Source organism: Plasmodium reichenowi, chromosome 13, assembly GCF_001601855.1.
Source record: "Plasmodium reichenowi strain SY57 chromosome 13, whole genome shotgun sequence".
Lineage (NCBI taxonomy): Eukaryota > Apicomplexa > Aconoidasida > Haemosporida > Plasmodiidae > Plasmodium > Plasmodium reichenowi.
The window spans coordinates 1,704,385-1,721,384 of record NC_033658.1 but is presented as its reverse complement, the minus strand read 5'-3'; the positions used below and the strand labels follow the sequence as shown (position 1 = coordinate 1,721,384).

The following is a 17,000-nucleotide window of genomic DNA, read 5'->3' as shown; positions in this document are numbered from 1 at the left end:
GAAATATATATTATAATACAAGTATATATATATATATATATAATTTTTTTTTTTTTTTTTGGGGAAATTAATTAAAGTAAAATTATTGAGTTAAAAAAAAATATATTATAATATATATATATAATTATTAATATATTATAATGATATACCAATTACATATTTCATTATTATATTAAATTTATCTTAATATATACAATGCTTATTATTATAATATATTTATATATAATATGTATATTTTATATATATATTATATATATTTAAATTTTTTTTTTTTTAATATACAATTATTATATATTTTATATAATAATCATATAGTATTATATATATATATTAAATACCATTATTTGGAATTTACCTGAACAACTGTGCATTATATTATATATATATATATATACATAATATATAATGAATATTACATATATAATATTATAACAATAAAAATTTAATTAAAATAAAACTTCGACTTTTGAAATAATGTTTACGTATCATTATTGTGTTATCATTTAAATATATATATATATATATATATATATATATATATATATATTTATTATTACATAAGGTTTTAGAATATTATAAAAATATTAATATAATATTATATAATTATATATATATGATATTATTATATACTTTTTAATGGCACATAAGAAGGTATTAATATTATATATATTTTTTATTGTACGATATTATTATTATATATATTATATATGAATATATATATTATATATATAATTGATATATAATAATATAATTTTTTAATATATTTATTATTTATATTTTGTGCTTAAACAACAGATTTGTTACTATCCTTAATGTATATTAATTATATACTTATATATATAATATATATAATATGAAATATATATTTGGGTTTTTTATTTTTTTTTTATTACCTTATTTGAAAATTTTATTTCTCACATAATATGTAATAATATATTATATTAAATTACCTTTTATAAATTTATATATAAGAATATTATATGTAAATATATATATATATATATATATATTTATATATTAATATGGTTAAAAAATATTTATTTTTAAAATATATTTATTAAAAATATATATAATATTTGTGTTTTAATAATTAAATAAAATACCTAATTGTTTACATTATATGAATATATTATTAAGAACAATAATATATATATATATATATATATATATATTTTTGCTTTTTCAAATTTTGTTCCTTTTAAAATTATTACTTATTTTTTATTTTTTCACTAATATATATAGGATTAATAAAATAATACCATATATCTGTTCAGCATATATGCATATAATAATATATAAAATAACCTAATATTTGACAAGTTGGTTGTTGAATAAATACATACATACATATGCATGTATGTATTTTATTAGAAATGATTTATAAAAAAATATAAATAACATGTCTCTTAAATTTCCCTCTGTGTTATTCAATGAATTAATTTTTTTTTTTAAATAATATAAGTTCATAAACCAAATAAATGGTATATTGTTAGGTAATTATTCTTGTTAATCTAAAAATCTTACACTTTTCTTTCTCTTATTTTATGGTAGTTCCTTTTTTAATATCAAAAAAAAAAAAAAAAAAAAAAAAAAAAGACAATTAATGTATGTGTATATTAATTACAATGCCTTTATTTCTTAAATGATTATTAATAAATAAATAAATAAATAAATAAATATATATTTTGCTTGTTATCCTTAATAATACAATACAACAACAATAAATTATGGTAAAAAAAACAACACTAAAAGAATATATATATATATATATATATATATTTTTTTTTTTTATTTTTAAAAATATTATAACATATAGTAATGTATATATATGCATTTATTTATTTTTTTCTATGTTTATACAAATAATAGAAACAAAGAACATGCAAACATATACCTATATATATACCCCATTATTTTAATATAAAAATAATAATATTGAAATACTATTAATTTAAAAAAAATTGGTAATTGGGTTGTTCATTCATATAAGTAAATACATATATCCTTCTCTTCTTTGCATCATTATATTATAGTTACTTATATTTTAGTACTATGTAATGGAGCATAAAGTACATATAATTGTATTTTTATTAATATATTTTTTTTTATTTTTTATTTCCCCTTTAACACTACATATAGTGTAAAAATATATGCATGTGTGCATATTTATTCTTCAATTTTTTTTTTTTTAAATATTTACAATATTTTTACAACACTATATTGGGAATACTTATAAATAAATAAAAAAAAAAAAATATATATATATTTATATTTTTTTATATTTCTTATTTTATAATTTTATTCTTTAAAAAATATAAAATATATATTTATGCTAACATTCTCATGATATATATATATATATATTATACCAATAGAACAAAAAAATAAAGATCTTCAAGAATATATTCATAATGAGCTTAATTTCAAACGATATGAAGGACGAAATAGAAGAAGGAGATGAAAAAAAGGAAAATTTTCAAAATAGACAAAGGGAGATTGAAACAAGTGAATATAAAACAAATCATGAAAACAACAACAATATGGATGAGATAAGAAAAGATAATAATATATCAAATAATATAAATGAAAATTTAAAAAGGGACAATTCTAGTGATTATAATGTTAAAGAAAATATACCTATGGTACATAAGGATAGTATTATAAAAGAGGATATATCATCAAAAAATGATTTAATTCTAGATGATAAAAATAATTTTGTAAAAAACATGATTACACCTGAAATACAAAATGAACAAATGATAGATAAAGACATGTTAAATAATATAAAGTTGTATAGCAAAAAATTTGAAGAAAAAAGGAAAAAAGATATACTGAATAGTTATAATGAATATTATAATAATAATAATAATAAAGGTACAAATAAAAAAGACTATTCGTCATATTTAGATAATAACAAAAAAGTACTGAAAGAAAAATTAAAACCTGATATACGTGATATATTTTATAAATCTCAAGAAAAAGAAATCTTTGAATATATCCCAGATAGTAGTAATTATTATGTATGCCATAATGAACCCAAAGAATTATATAAAGATATAGTAAATCTGAACAAAAATATTTTGGATAATATAAATATTAATATATATTCATCACCATTAGATACTTATTTATCAAATATGATGACTGAGTACAGTGAAAAAGAACATGAACATATCTTAAAAGAACAAAATTCAAGTATTATACTTAATGATGAAGAAAAGATAAAAAAATACAAACAAGAAGATATAGAAATCAAGGAATTAATAGACATTAGTACATATAACGAACCAAAACATTCTTATGAATTTTATAAAAATAAAATTTTAAAAATTTATGATAACGGAGTACAAGTTGAAATTCAACCAGATAAATTAAAATATAATAATTCTACTTATTATGAATATAATCAAGGAATGAAAAGTTTTCTTGAAGATCCTCTATGTTATTTACAAAAATTAAAATGTGAAGTAGATGATATATCATCATATATAATAGAAATAGGAAATATTCATACTACAAAGGAAGCGCTGAACAATGAAGGTAACAACAACAACAACAACAATAATAATAATAATAATAATAATATATTAAATGATGAAGAAATTAAAGAAAATGATAAACTCATAAAACATATATTACATGATAGGGAACCCCAAGAAGTTTTAGTAGAATTACTATCATTAAAAAAAGATATAACAAATATATTAAATGATGAATCATTAAAAAAATATTTTCAACATGAATATAACAACAAAGAAATATACAATGAAGGAAATGAAAAGTGTGATACATACGATAAGAATCATATGAACCATCCAGTAAATATAAATAGTAATAATGCTGATATACATACACTATTTGAAACCCTACAAAATTGTGACGACTTATTTTCTAATAATACAAATATACAATCTTGTAGTGAAAATCAAATCGATAATATAAAAAGCGTGCAAAAGTTTGATATATATACAATAAAAAATAAAAAAGAAGAAAGACATATTCATGTTACAGATTTGTTAAATATGGAGAAAAAAATTACTAGAATTGAAAAAGTTCTAGGAATTGATAAAATGTCCATGTTACCATATGATGATCTTAATCATGCAATTCTAGACATATATAATAAATTATCATTATTAGATAATAACAAATTAGAGAATGTCAAAAAAAAGGTACAAATTCTTCAATCCGAATTTCTAAATTTAAAAAAATATAAAAAGGAGCTATTAAATATATCTAAAGAAAGAGGAAATTATGAAGAAACGATAGATGAACTTTTTAAAATTCTAGATATATGGAAAAAAACACATCATATCATACCAAATGTATTATCAAGATTATATCAACTCAAAAAGATACACGATAATGCTGATTCATTTTCTTCCAGAATTAACGGTAAAATGATATATATATATATAAACATGTATGTATGTATGTATATTTTATATGTTTACAATACATAATGCTATATTTGTTTATCAACACACAATGATGTTTTTATTTATACACATATAAGCACTATTAATTATTACATTTAATTATATACGTTTTTCCTTATATTAGATTTAGAAAATGAACAAATAAAGTTATGCGACACATTAAATATAGCAGAATCAAATATCAAATTAATTAATTCTAAAATGGATGAAAGTATAGAATTATTGAAAAATACATTAACGAAAATAGAATGTCAAAACAGTACTTATAATAAATAAAAAAAAAAGTATATATATATATATATATAATATATTATTATATTTTTTATTAATTTATATGTTTTTTTTTTTTTTTTTTTTTTTCTTTTTTTTATTTTGGAATTAAAAGTATGTTCATAAAAGGATTATTTTTTCACTGTTTGGTATTTTATATTATATAAAAGTATATGTGAATATACATATATATATATATATATATATTATTTTATTTTATTTATTTTATAATTACACGTCAAAAAAAAAAAAAAAAAAAAATTAATTAGTTCAAACTTTATTTTTTCCTTTGGTTCATTTATTCCTATTTTGTTCATACAAATATATTAACACATTTTTTTCTAATAATTTTGAGAAATAAAATGTAAATATGTATATGTTAATTATTGTATAAATCATATTATTCATAAAAAAATAAAAGGGAAAATCAAAATGAAAAAAATCTTATAAATATAAATATATATATATATATATTACGTGTTTTTTTTTTTTTTTTTTTTTTTTTCTTTTTTTTTCTTTTTATATGGAAGAACTCATAAGACAAATATATTGGCTAGAACAAAAAAAGGAAAAATAAAATAATTAAAAAGAATAAAATAAAATGAAATATATAAGTACATATATAATGTTGCCATTATTTATACTAAATAAAAATATGCTTAATACACGTAATATGATATAATATACAGTTTTTAATTTATTTTATATTTGTTTTTTTGTTTTTTTCATTTGGATGATATTAATTGTTTTTTTTAGTTTTTTTTTTTTATTTAAAATTGTATTGTTATAAATACACATATTAAGAATTGAAATATATGTATATTTATGTTTTTATACATTAATATATATTCATATATATAATTATATATATATAATTATATATGTTTAGATGCTTTGTTAATTCGTAATTTTCTTGATATTTTCAAAACATAATGGAAGATATATTAGATAACATCGATATAAAGAATTCTTTACAGAAACAAATAAATGAAGTTATGGATGAAAATGAAAAACAATATAATGAGATAAAAGCATACATAGAAAATGAAAAAAGTAAAAAAATAAAATAAAATAAAATAAAATAGCATATATATATATATATATATATATATATATATATATATATATATATATTTATATATATATAATATGTTTAAGCATATAATAGTATATTCTTATAATTCATATATTAGATACATCATTATGTACATATATGTCTTTACTTCTTTTTCCTTTGTTAAAAGAGCAAATAGAAATTATGAAGAATAAAACTAAAGAAAAAAAGATATCAATAAATCGATTAAATCATGGTATGAAACAAAATTTATGTGGCGAACATATATATATGTATATATTTATGCATATAATAAAAATTAAAAAATATTCCACACATTAATATATATATATATATATATATATATATATTTATTTATATATTGATAAATTTAGAGATTGAGGCTAACACTGTATTGGTCACAGAATTGAAGGAAAGTGTGATGGTAATATATGAACAAACATAAATATATATTTATTTCTATAAACATATTCATATATATATTATATTTACATGTAGGAGGAGGAAAAAAAATTAGAGGAATATCCCAAATTAATTTCTGAGATTAATAATAAATTAAATTTAATTTTAAAAAATTTTGATTCGTCCAAATTGGGTACATACCATATATATATATATATATATATATTTATTTATTTATTTATTTATTTGTTTCTTTATTTTATTATTTTTTTTTTTTTAGAATATAATACAGTTAAATTACATAAGGATTATATTCAAGGAGAATGGAAGAAAAAACTAGAAACCTTGTATAAGCTTTTAGGGTTTGAAATAATATTAGAAGGTGAGGATTTATAAATTATGTACATATATATATATATATATATATATATATATTTATTTATTTATTTATTATTTAAAAATTCAGATGATAAAATAGTTATAGAGTTTTCAAATATTCAAGATTCTGAACCACAAAAGAAATATCGAGCAACTCTTGTTTTGAAAAATGGGATATATGAAGGTAACACATATGAAAATCTTTTGTTCTTTTGTTATATGACATATATATATAATTAAAATTATGTTAATATATATATATATATATATATATATTTTTATATAGTAATTGAAACGAACCCACGTATTAATAAATTTGAAGATTTTGTCGACAGTTTAAATAAAGGATTACCCTTCACTACTTTTTGTTGTCTACTAAGACGATCATTTAAAGAATTAAAATAAATATAATTTGTTTAATATATATATATATATATATATATATATATATATTTATTTATTTAATTATTTATTCAATTTTTTCTACTTTGTTTCATAAGTCTTAATTTTTTTTTTTTTTTTTATCAATTTATTAAAAGAACAACCGACTTTGTAATAATACATGTCACATATATGCATATACATATATAGATGTGTATATATTTTTAAATATAAATTTTTTTTTAATAATTTTAAAGATATTCAAATGGTAGAAAGACGTTAAATTGTTTTTGTTATTATATGTATAAAAAAATAAAATAAATTCATAATTAGGATCAGAATTTGAATTAAGATAAAAAAAAAAATAATATCATTAAAAATAAGATAAAATTATATAAAAACTGATATTATATCATATCCACTTAGAATATATATATGTATTTATGTATTAAGTCTTTTCTTTTTTTTAATTAACATATATCAAGGTAAATAAATAAATATATAGATATATATATATATATATATATATATATATATATACATATAATTACCATTTGCATATATTTTTTATAGATTGGTTGGGTGCATATAATTCGGAGTTTCATTAAATGAGCTTGTCATATGTAATCCATATGAGGGTGCCATAAATGAATGTATATAATTTGAATCTTCATAGGTTACGAAAAGATGATTTGGTGTATCTACAAATTTATAGATAGAATCATATATTAAGTGTTCATAAAAATTTTTATTTGCATCATAATTAATGTGAAATTTTCTATTTTTTGTTAAATCGTCATAATAATGAAACAAGGATTTAAATTGTCTTTTATTACACCATCTCCATATATTTAAATATGATGTAGGCAGATTATAAAATTGTTTTTTATTTTTATCTTTTGTAATATTATAAATAAATGATTCATCAGATATAATTTTACTTTTGACAAATAATGAAGTATCATTTATTTGTTCCATATTATTATATTTATTTTTATATTGAATATTATTTTTTTTAATATTTCCAACATTACATGGTGGACATAATATAATATTATCATGATATGCGCTATATTTTTTATTCATACAATAATATTTAGAATTATAATTAGATTTCATATTAAATAAATATTTTAACTTTTCATTTTCTTTTGTATACATGGTTTCTATTATTATATTATCGTTATATAAACAGGTAGATGGATATTTATATCTTAAATCAAATATAAACATTGAATTATTTGAATTTAATGATGTTAATGTTATTCCTGTTAAATCTATATCACAAAAAAAATTCGTAGTCTTATAATATTTTTTTGAATTTTCATAATCTATTAAGTTATAATTAACATAACATACATAATCCCCTAACCTTCTGTCATCAATTAATATATTTTTTTTACTTAAAACTATATTTGTATTATCATCATAACAGCACATTTTTTGAAAATCATCACTAATACTTTTGGAACTCTCAATACATTCTTTTTCTAAGTCTATTCTTTGGCATATTGTTTTGTTTAAACCAACGGTACATTTATTTCTTCCATTTTGTATGATACTTTTTATGACACATTCGTCTTTTTTTAGGTCTACGTTTATTTTATTTAAGGGCTGATCTTCTTTATCTGAAATGTACAATATAAAAAGGAATAATATAACGAATGGATAATATCATACATAAGTTATATGAAAAATTAATAATATGACACATCAATATATAAATATGTATAAAAAAAAAAAAAAAAAAAAAAAAAAAAAAAACATATATATTGTTATATTAAAAATTTTTTTTTTTATTACCTTCAAGGGATACATGATACAATGATTTCATGTCGACGATCAAAAATTTATCTTCACCGAGACATATTCCATCCTTTAGAGTCAAATCCTTTTTATCATTAATATACAATTTTGATTTGTATAAAGGTGTCGGAAGAACAGAATCAATATTATTAATTTTCCACATGTTAACATATCCTTCTTTATCTAATGTTATGAATGATGAAAATGATGGATATAAATGACTATATCTGTTTTCAATAATTTTTATAACACCACCACTATAATATTCAGTACTATTATCATTATTATTATCATTATTATTATCATTATTATTATCATTATTATTATCATTATTATTATCATTATTATTATTATTACTATTACTATCATTTTGTAAATTATCCTCTTTTGTATTATTATTTCTTGATTTTTCTTTTTTATGACAAAAATATGCTTCATGTATATAATTACTTTTAATATTCCATCTCCTTTGTATATATTTCTTCAATTTAACTTTGAATTCAAGGGACGAAACTTTATTAGCATAAGGAGATATATTATCAAAAGAGATGTTATTATGCTTTCTATTATATTTAAATCTTTGTTGTAATATACAGAATTGTACCTTTTCCCTATTATATTTACTTAAATATAATCTTATATATTCATAAAGACTAAATAGATATCTCATATTCAGAATATTATTCGTAAAAAATACTTCTGATATATCTGAACATTTTATTATATCATAATTAGTACTTTTCTTTATATTACCAATAATATTCTTATTACACAATTGATTATTTTTATTATCAGGATTTTGTTTTTGTTCTTCATTTTTATTATTCATATTATGAACTATGGTGTCATTAAATACATTATTTTTTTCCTTTTTTAATTCATGTGATAAAATCATATTAAATTTTTTTTCATCGTTAAATAACTCTTCTTTCTGCTCATAAAAACTACTTCGATCCCTCCTTTGGTTATTTATATTCTTTAAAATATTAAATTGATATTCTTTATTTTTCCTCATAAATTTAATGATATCTGAAATCTTTTGTTTATATGGATTGATATGTACGTTAATACAAAAGGTGTGATTAAAAATATTATATGATGATTTACATAATGGCATTAATTTAAAAAGTTCGTTAAAGTTTAAATATTCACTTAATAAAAGAAAATATAAAAAATTATTCATTATACAAATAAGTGGATTTTTCATATTATTATTTAAATCACTTATACTACCTAATTTTCTTTTTCTTATATTCCTATACATAACTGAATTTAATGAAGCATACATACGAAAACTTATTTTATTCCAATTAATAAAATAATTTGTGTAATTATATTTATTATATGGAACTGTAAAATATATAAAGGAATTCTTATCAAATAATGATTCCATAATATAATTAGTTCTATATCCTTCATTCATAGAATAATATAAGTTGTCCTCATCGGACAAGCAATTTAACGAGCTTGAATTATCATCCTTATGATATTTAGAACTCTTTTTATTAATCTTACTTGTATTGTTTTTATTATTGTTGTAGTTGTAATTGTTAAAGTGCTCTTCATCATCGTCATCATCTTCATCGTCATCATCTTCATCGTCATCATCGTCATCGTCATCGTCATCGTCATCATCATCATCGTCATCATCGTCATCATCATCATCGTCATCCTCATCCTCCTCCTCTTCTTCACCCGATGTTAATAGAACATCCTTCTTTATGTCATACATTTTGTTGATATCCCCTCTCTCTATATTTCCCAATTCTCTTTTATTAATTAAATTATTTGAAAAAGATTTCTTATTTTCATTTGGAAAATAAGATAGCTTATTAAAATCGTTCACCTTATTATTAACATCCAGACTAAAATCGTCTTTTTTTTTCACGTTTTTATCTACTTGTACATCTTCCATTTTTATGTCTCACGTAGTAATAAATAAAAATAAAATAAAATAAAATAAAATAAAAACAAAATATATAATAAAAAAATATATTATATGTATATATTATATTTACACAATGATATTATATATTTTATAACAATATGGAAAGGGAAAAAAAAGAAAAAAAAAGAAAAAAAAAAAAAAAAAAAGAAATGTAAAATATAAATATATAATATTTCTTCAAATTGAAAGACTATTATATTGGGAAATAATACGTCAAAATTGTAGATAAACAAAGTAGTACATATATATATTTATATATAATATTTATATTAAATAATATCTTCTGTCATGCAAAAAATATATACATACATATATATGTATGTATTAATTTTTTATTAGCCAACATATTTTTACACTTAATATATAAAATAAAAAAAAAAAATTTCAATATATATATTTATTTATTTATATGGGGAAAAAATAAAAAACAATAACATACATATCACAATTATATATTTACATAATTTTCTAATATATAATAAATTATATACATGACGTTCATAATATTTTTGAACCTTATAAAAAAAAATAATAATAATATAATATAATATATTAGTTATACCATATTATTCTTGAATAATACATGATATAATAATAAACATTCTTTTTATTGATGAATATAAATTATCATAAGATTAAAAATAAAATTATATAGAAGAAAACTTATACGTCATAATCAAAATAAAAAAACATGGGCGCATATTATATATATTATATATATATATATAATATGGTATATTTTTGATTTATTAATTTATTGTTATATTTTATTATTATTTTATTTTTATGAAATAATATATATATAAAATAATGAAAATGGGCGCATAATAATAAATAAAGAAAATATATATAAATACATACATATAATAAATATAATAAAATATGTTAATGTAGTATTTATGACCTTTTATTTTTCATATATATATATAATATATATATATTAATATATAGCATAAAATAATATATACGTATCACAATATTTATTGAACACATTCATTCGAAATATAAAAAAAAATATTAAGAAAAAGAATAAAATTAATATATATATATATATATATATATATATATATATATATATATATATATATATATAATATATATATAATTAAAAGAAAATGTAATAATAAAAAAAAAAATAATAAATAAAATAAAAATAAAAAGGAGGAGAATTTTAAATGTACTGCAATTTATAAGGTATATATACCTTTCCTTTTTCTTTTTCTTTTTCTTGAAGTCACACGATACACCAAATGAATAAAATTTTATGTTTTATTTATTCTCCTGCTCATTGAAATGATAAATAAGTTTTATATGTGAAAAAAGGATAACATATAATATATATATATAATATGTATATATTTTTTATTTATTAAATTTAATATATGTTATATTATAAAAAAAAAAAAAAAAAACTATATGTGCGAAATAAAAAATTGTTACTTTTATATAATATAATATAATCTTATATATTTTATTATCATCTTTATTTTTAGCGCACACGTAAAATAATAATAATAATAGTAGATGTAAGAAAATACGTAAAATTAAATATATTCAAATACATTGGATATGACTTTTATAAAAACTTCATATTTAAATCATAATATAAAAGCAAAAAAAAAGAAAATGGGGAACGTATAGATCCATGTATTATATACTAATATATTAATATATATATATATATTTGTTTTGTTTTATTTTTTTGAGGTTTTATTAATTGCTACACAAAAAAAAAAAATATTTTATATTATATAAAAAATGTTATTGGAAAATAACATACAGTTATGTTTTTATAATATATTCAATAATATATTATCGGTGATGATAAATATATTATATTTATTTATGATTGGCTCAAAGTTTTCGTATTTATGATTAAATCAATTATAAAATGATAAATAAATGAATTGATAAATATATGCACATATTTATCTATTTAATATTTTTATAATTTACCAGATCTTTATATTAAATTAATTATTATATTAACACATTTTTCATATCAACCTGTTTACATATATATATATATATATATATATATATATAATATTTTTACTTAATTAATATAATGGGAAAGCATATACGAATTTTAAAAAATCAATACCTACAATTTATGTCGAAGAGATGTATTCAAAACAAGGCGGCTTTTAACATATGCGGTAAAATTAACGTAGAAAACCCTATTGTAGAGTTAGATGGAGATGAAATGACTAGAATAATTTGGAAAGATATAAAAGAAAAATTAATCTTACCATATGTTAACTTAAAGATAAAATATTTTGATTTATCTATTGAAAATCGAGATAAGACTAATGATCAAGTTACCATAGAAGCTGCTGAAGAAATAAAAAAAACTTCAGTAGGTATAAAATGTGCAACTATAACACCTGATGCTGCAAGAGTTAAAGAATTTAATTTAAAGGAAATGTGGAAAAGTCCAAACGGTACTATAAGAAATATATTAGATGGTACTGTTTTTAGAACACCTATACTTATTAAAAATATACCTAAACTAGTACCTAATTGGAAGAAACCAATTGTTATAGGAAGACATGCATATGCTGATCAATATAAACAGAAATCTTTAAAAATCGAAAAAAGTGGGAAATTTGAAATTGTATTTACTCCAGATGATAATTCACAAGTACTTAGAGAAACTGTTTTTCATTTTAAATCTCCTGGTGTATGTTTAGGTATGTATAATACAGAAGAATCTATACGAAATTTTGCATTGTCTTGTTTTCAATATGCTTTAGATCTTAAAATGCCAGTTTATATGAGTACTAAAAGTACTATACTAAAAATATATGATGGTTTATTTAAAGATATTTTTGATGAAATTTATGAAAAACAATTTAAAAAATCTTTTGAACAACATAATTTATGGTATGAACATAAACTAATTGATGATATGGTTGCTCAAGTATTAAAATCAGAAGGTGGATTTTTATGGGCATGTAAAAATTATGATGGTGATATTCAATCTGATGCTGTTGCTCAAGGTTATGGAAGTTTAGGATTAATGTCATCTGTGTTATTATGTCCAGACGGTGTTACGTGTGTTTCAGAAGCTGCCCATGGTACCGTCACTAGACATTATAGAGCTTATCAAAAGGGAGAAAAAACATCAACAAATCCTATAGCCTCTATTTTTGCATGGACCAAAGGATTAGAACATAGAGCAAAATTAGATAAAAATGATGATTTAAAACAATTTTGTTATGCTTTAGAAAAGGCATGTATCGAAACGGTAGAAGATGGATTGATGTCTAAAGATCTAGCAGGATGTATTAAAGGTATTAAAAATGTTACTGAGAAGGATTATATCTTTACTCATGATTTAATCAATGCTATTAATGAAAAACTAAAATTAAAGATACTTCAAAATCAATCCAAAAATGATCCACAAGCTACTTCATATAAATTGAAAAACGATAACTGGAATTTTTATGCTCCCCAAGAACATTCAACATAAAATAAAAAAAAATTTATATTTTGTTTAAATGAAATATATACATATATATCGTTTTATTTATTTATATTCTAAATAATTATATTTTTCAGTTTTTATTATATTTAAGTTTTATACTATATTTTTTTTTATATTATGGCTACATATTTGCATCATTATGAAAAAATATATGACTAAACTGTTATAACATAATAAAAGTAATTATGTTAAGAAGTATAAATAAATAAATAAATAAATATATATATATATATATATATATATATATATATATATATATATATGTGTTCACAATGACCACATTTTATGTATAAATCGTAATATATTTATTTTTAAAGAAAACTACTGTATCGAGTTCAAAGTAATACATCTATAATTATATATATATATATATAAGTATTATAATCATCATAATAAAATGTATACTATTGTCAAAAAAAAAGGAAAAATATATATATATATATATATATGTGTGTGTGTATGTTCTGTTCTTGTGTTATTTATAGATGCTTTTCATATTTTTATTATATATACTTATATTTGATTATGTTTATTATTGCCTTATTATATTATATATATTTTAATCTATTTTGTAAAAAAAGAAAAAAATATTTATATCAATACTGTATTATCCTTAACATAGTTGCTAAATTGAGGCAATACAATTTTCCCATTTTCATCCTTTGGAAAATTTTCCATTTGATAATACACTTGTTCGTTTTTTCTCGGATGAACTTGCATATATTCTATTTTGTTATTATTTATTGTTGGCTCCAACCAGTTGTCTACTACATCCCACATTTTTGAAAAGACTGTGCGGTTTTCATCAAAACCTTCGAAAAAGGAAATACAATCTTTGTGTTTTTTTTCTAATAATATATTTCCATATTTGGCTCTACACACCTCACAATGTATATCAATGTCTTCTATAGGAGGCATGGAAGAATCATAATAAATTTCTTTTGTATTTAAATCACTTTTTAATTTCTGAAAAGCTAATTTTAATACTTTATATATATATCTTAAAATAAGTTTTATATAATTTATGATTCTCTTAGAAATTGCGTCACATTTGGCTTCTACCATTTTGGGAATAGTGTAATTTAGTTGGTAAGGATTCTAGAAAGAAAGAAAAAGTAATGAATAAATATATAAATAAATAAATAAATAAATAACATATATACATACATGTATATATATATATATATATATATATATATATATATATATATATATACATATTAATGTTCAACAAAGGAGCTTATATGTTCATACCTTGTTTAAAGGGCTTACATGATTCATAATGTTACATACATTATTGTTGCGATTGGATTCCTGTACACATAGAGGAATACGTAAATGAGAATTGTTGTTATTCAACATTTGTTGACTTAAAGGATAATTTAATTCATCAAAAGAATAAGTATAAGACATGGTATTTGCCTTATCAGGTGCGTATATATTATTATATTGGACACTATTACTTGTAGGCATAGAATAATTATAATCACCTATATTACTTCCATGAACTGAAGAATTAGGTAATACTCCATAAGGACTAAATTCTTTGTAACAAGAACCATTTAATGAAATTGACTTTTTATTAGCCTCTTTACGTTTTCTATCAACCCTACGTATAAACACTTTTGGATTCTGTGTTTTACATATAAGGGTATTTCCAGTACATCCATATCTCATTGAATAATTACTATTACTACCATATTCACGAGGGTCTATACTTGAATATGTATAGTACTCCTTTACATTTGGTTGAGTTATAGAAAAACTTTCAGAAGAATAACCATCAGCTCCAAATGGTCTAGTTGCACTTTCAGCATGTGTTTCGCTAGTTTCATCAAAAATTTTCTCTATTTTCTCCATTTTCTCCATAATATCAAAAAAATAAAGAAATAATATGAAGGTATTTATGTATATGTATACAAATTTTTTAAAACTACTTTTTTTTCCTATATCTCGAATATAATGTAAATTTATTCGGTACACATATAAATAATATTTTAGTGAAATCTATTTTAAAAAAATGTATAAATTCTTTTACATATAGATGTCTTATTACTAAAATATAAAAATTTTTTAATATTTACATAAAAAATATATTGATCGGATAAAATGTACAAATATATATATATATATAATATGTTCTTAAATAGAAAAAAATTTACTCGTAAATATGCCTTTGGTTCAATAGAAATATATAATACTATAAAAAATGAATAATATCCCTTTTTTATTTTATGTTTTTATTAATTTTTTTTTTAATTTTATTATACGTATAATTCTGTAAAATATTATATATGTGTATGTAAAAGATATAACATATAATTAATGTAAATAAAAATGGAAAATTAAAACTTATATCATAAGGTTGTCACTATATATATATATATATATATATATATATATATATATTTATATATTTACTTAAAATTTATGAGTGATTTAAAAAAAAAAAAAAAAAAAAAATGAAATATATATGTATATATGTATATTCATTTAAATTTCATTTCTCTTCTTTTTTTTTTACTTCCAGTATCACATAATAAATACTCAACATATGTAATATGTATACAACAACAACGAAAATAATAATAATATATTTGTTATTAAATTATATTAACTAACTAAAAATGATTTATCAAAAATTAGGTGAACCGTTCAGGTAAAATATAATAAAAAAAATAAAAAAAATTATTTAGCCATAAATAAAAAAAAAAAAAAAAAAAAAAAAAAAAAAATTATAAAATAAAAAAAAAAAAAAGATAAAAAAAATATATAAATATAAAAAATTTTTTTTAATATATATTATAAAAA

The 17,000-nt window shown here is 18.5% G+C and overlaps 5 protein-coding genes across 5 annotated transcripts; 3 read left to right on the top strand and 2 right to left on the bottom strand.

Moving 5' to 3' along the window:
- Positions 1-2,432: 2,432 nt before the first annotated feature.
- PRSY57_1345000 (dynactin subunit 2, putative) lies at positions 2,433-4,715 on the top strand (the record flags this gene model as incomplete). The annotated part of the gene is made up of 2 exons (XM_012909374.2): positions 2,433-4,395; positions 4,564-4,715. The coding sequence occupies 2 exons, from the start codon at positions 2,433-2,435 to the stop codon at positions 4,713-4,715; spliced, it is 2,115 nt and encodes a 704-aa protein (XP_012764828.2).
- Positions 4,716-5,641: 926 nt separating this feature from the next.
- Positions 5,642-6,969, top strand: PRSY57_1344900 (hypothetical protein; the record flags this gene model as incomplete). Its single annotated transcript, XM_012909373.1, has 7 exons — positions 5,642-5,762; positions 5,954-6,019; positions 6,159-6,208; positions 6,283-6,379; positions 6,467-6,568; positions 6,653-6,748; positions 6,851-6,969. 7 exons carry the CDS (start codon positions 5,642-5,644, stop codon positions 6,967-6,969), a joined length of 651 nt encoding a protein of 216 aa, XP_012764827.1.
- Positions 6,970-7,512: 543 nt separating this feature from the next.
- PRSY57_1344800 (hypothetical protein) lies at positions 7,513-10,666 on the bottom strand (the record flags this gene model as incomplete). The annotated part of the gene is made up of 2 exons (XM_012909372.2): positions 7,513-8,573; positions 8,749-10,666. 2 exons carry the CDS (start codon positions 10,664-10,666, stop codon positions 7,513-7,515), a joined length of 2,979 nt encoding a protein of 992 aa, XP_012764826.2.
- A 2,101-nt stretch (positions 10,667-12,767) lies between these two features.
- Positions 12,768-14,174, top strand: PRSY57_1344700 (isocitrate dehydrogenase (NADP), mitochondrial precursor; the record flags this gene model as incomplete). Its single annotated transcript, XM_012909371.2, has 1 exon — positions 12,768-14,174. The coding sequence occupies one exon, from the start codon at positions 12,768-12,770 to the stop codon at positions 14,172-14,174; it is 1,407 nt and encodes a 468-aa protein (XP_012764825.2).
- Positions 14,175-14,780: 606 nt separating this feature from the next.
- Positions 14,781-16,049, bottom strand: PRSY57_1344600 (inner membrane complex protein, putative; the record flags this gene model as incomplete). Its single annotated transcript, XM_012909370.2, has 2 exons — positions 14,781-15,287; positions 15,444-16,049. The coding sequence occupies 2 exons, from the start codon at positions 16,047-16,049 to the stop codon at positions 14,781-14,783; spliced, it is 1,113 nt and encodes a 370-aa protein (XP_012764824.2).
- Between the last annotated feature and the right edge of the window lie 951 nt (positions 16,050-17,000).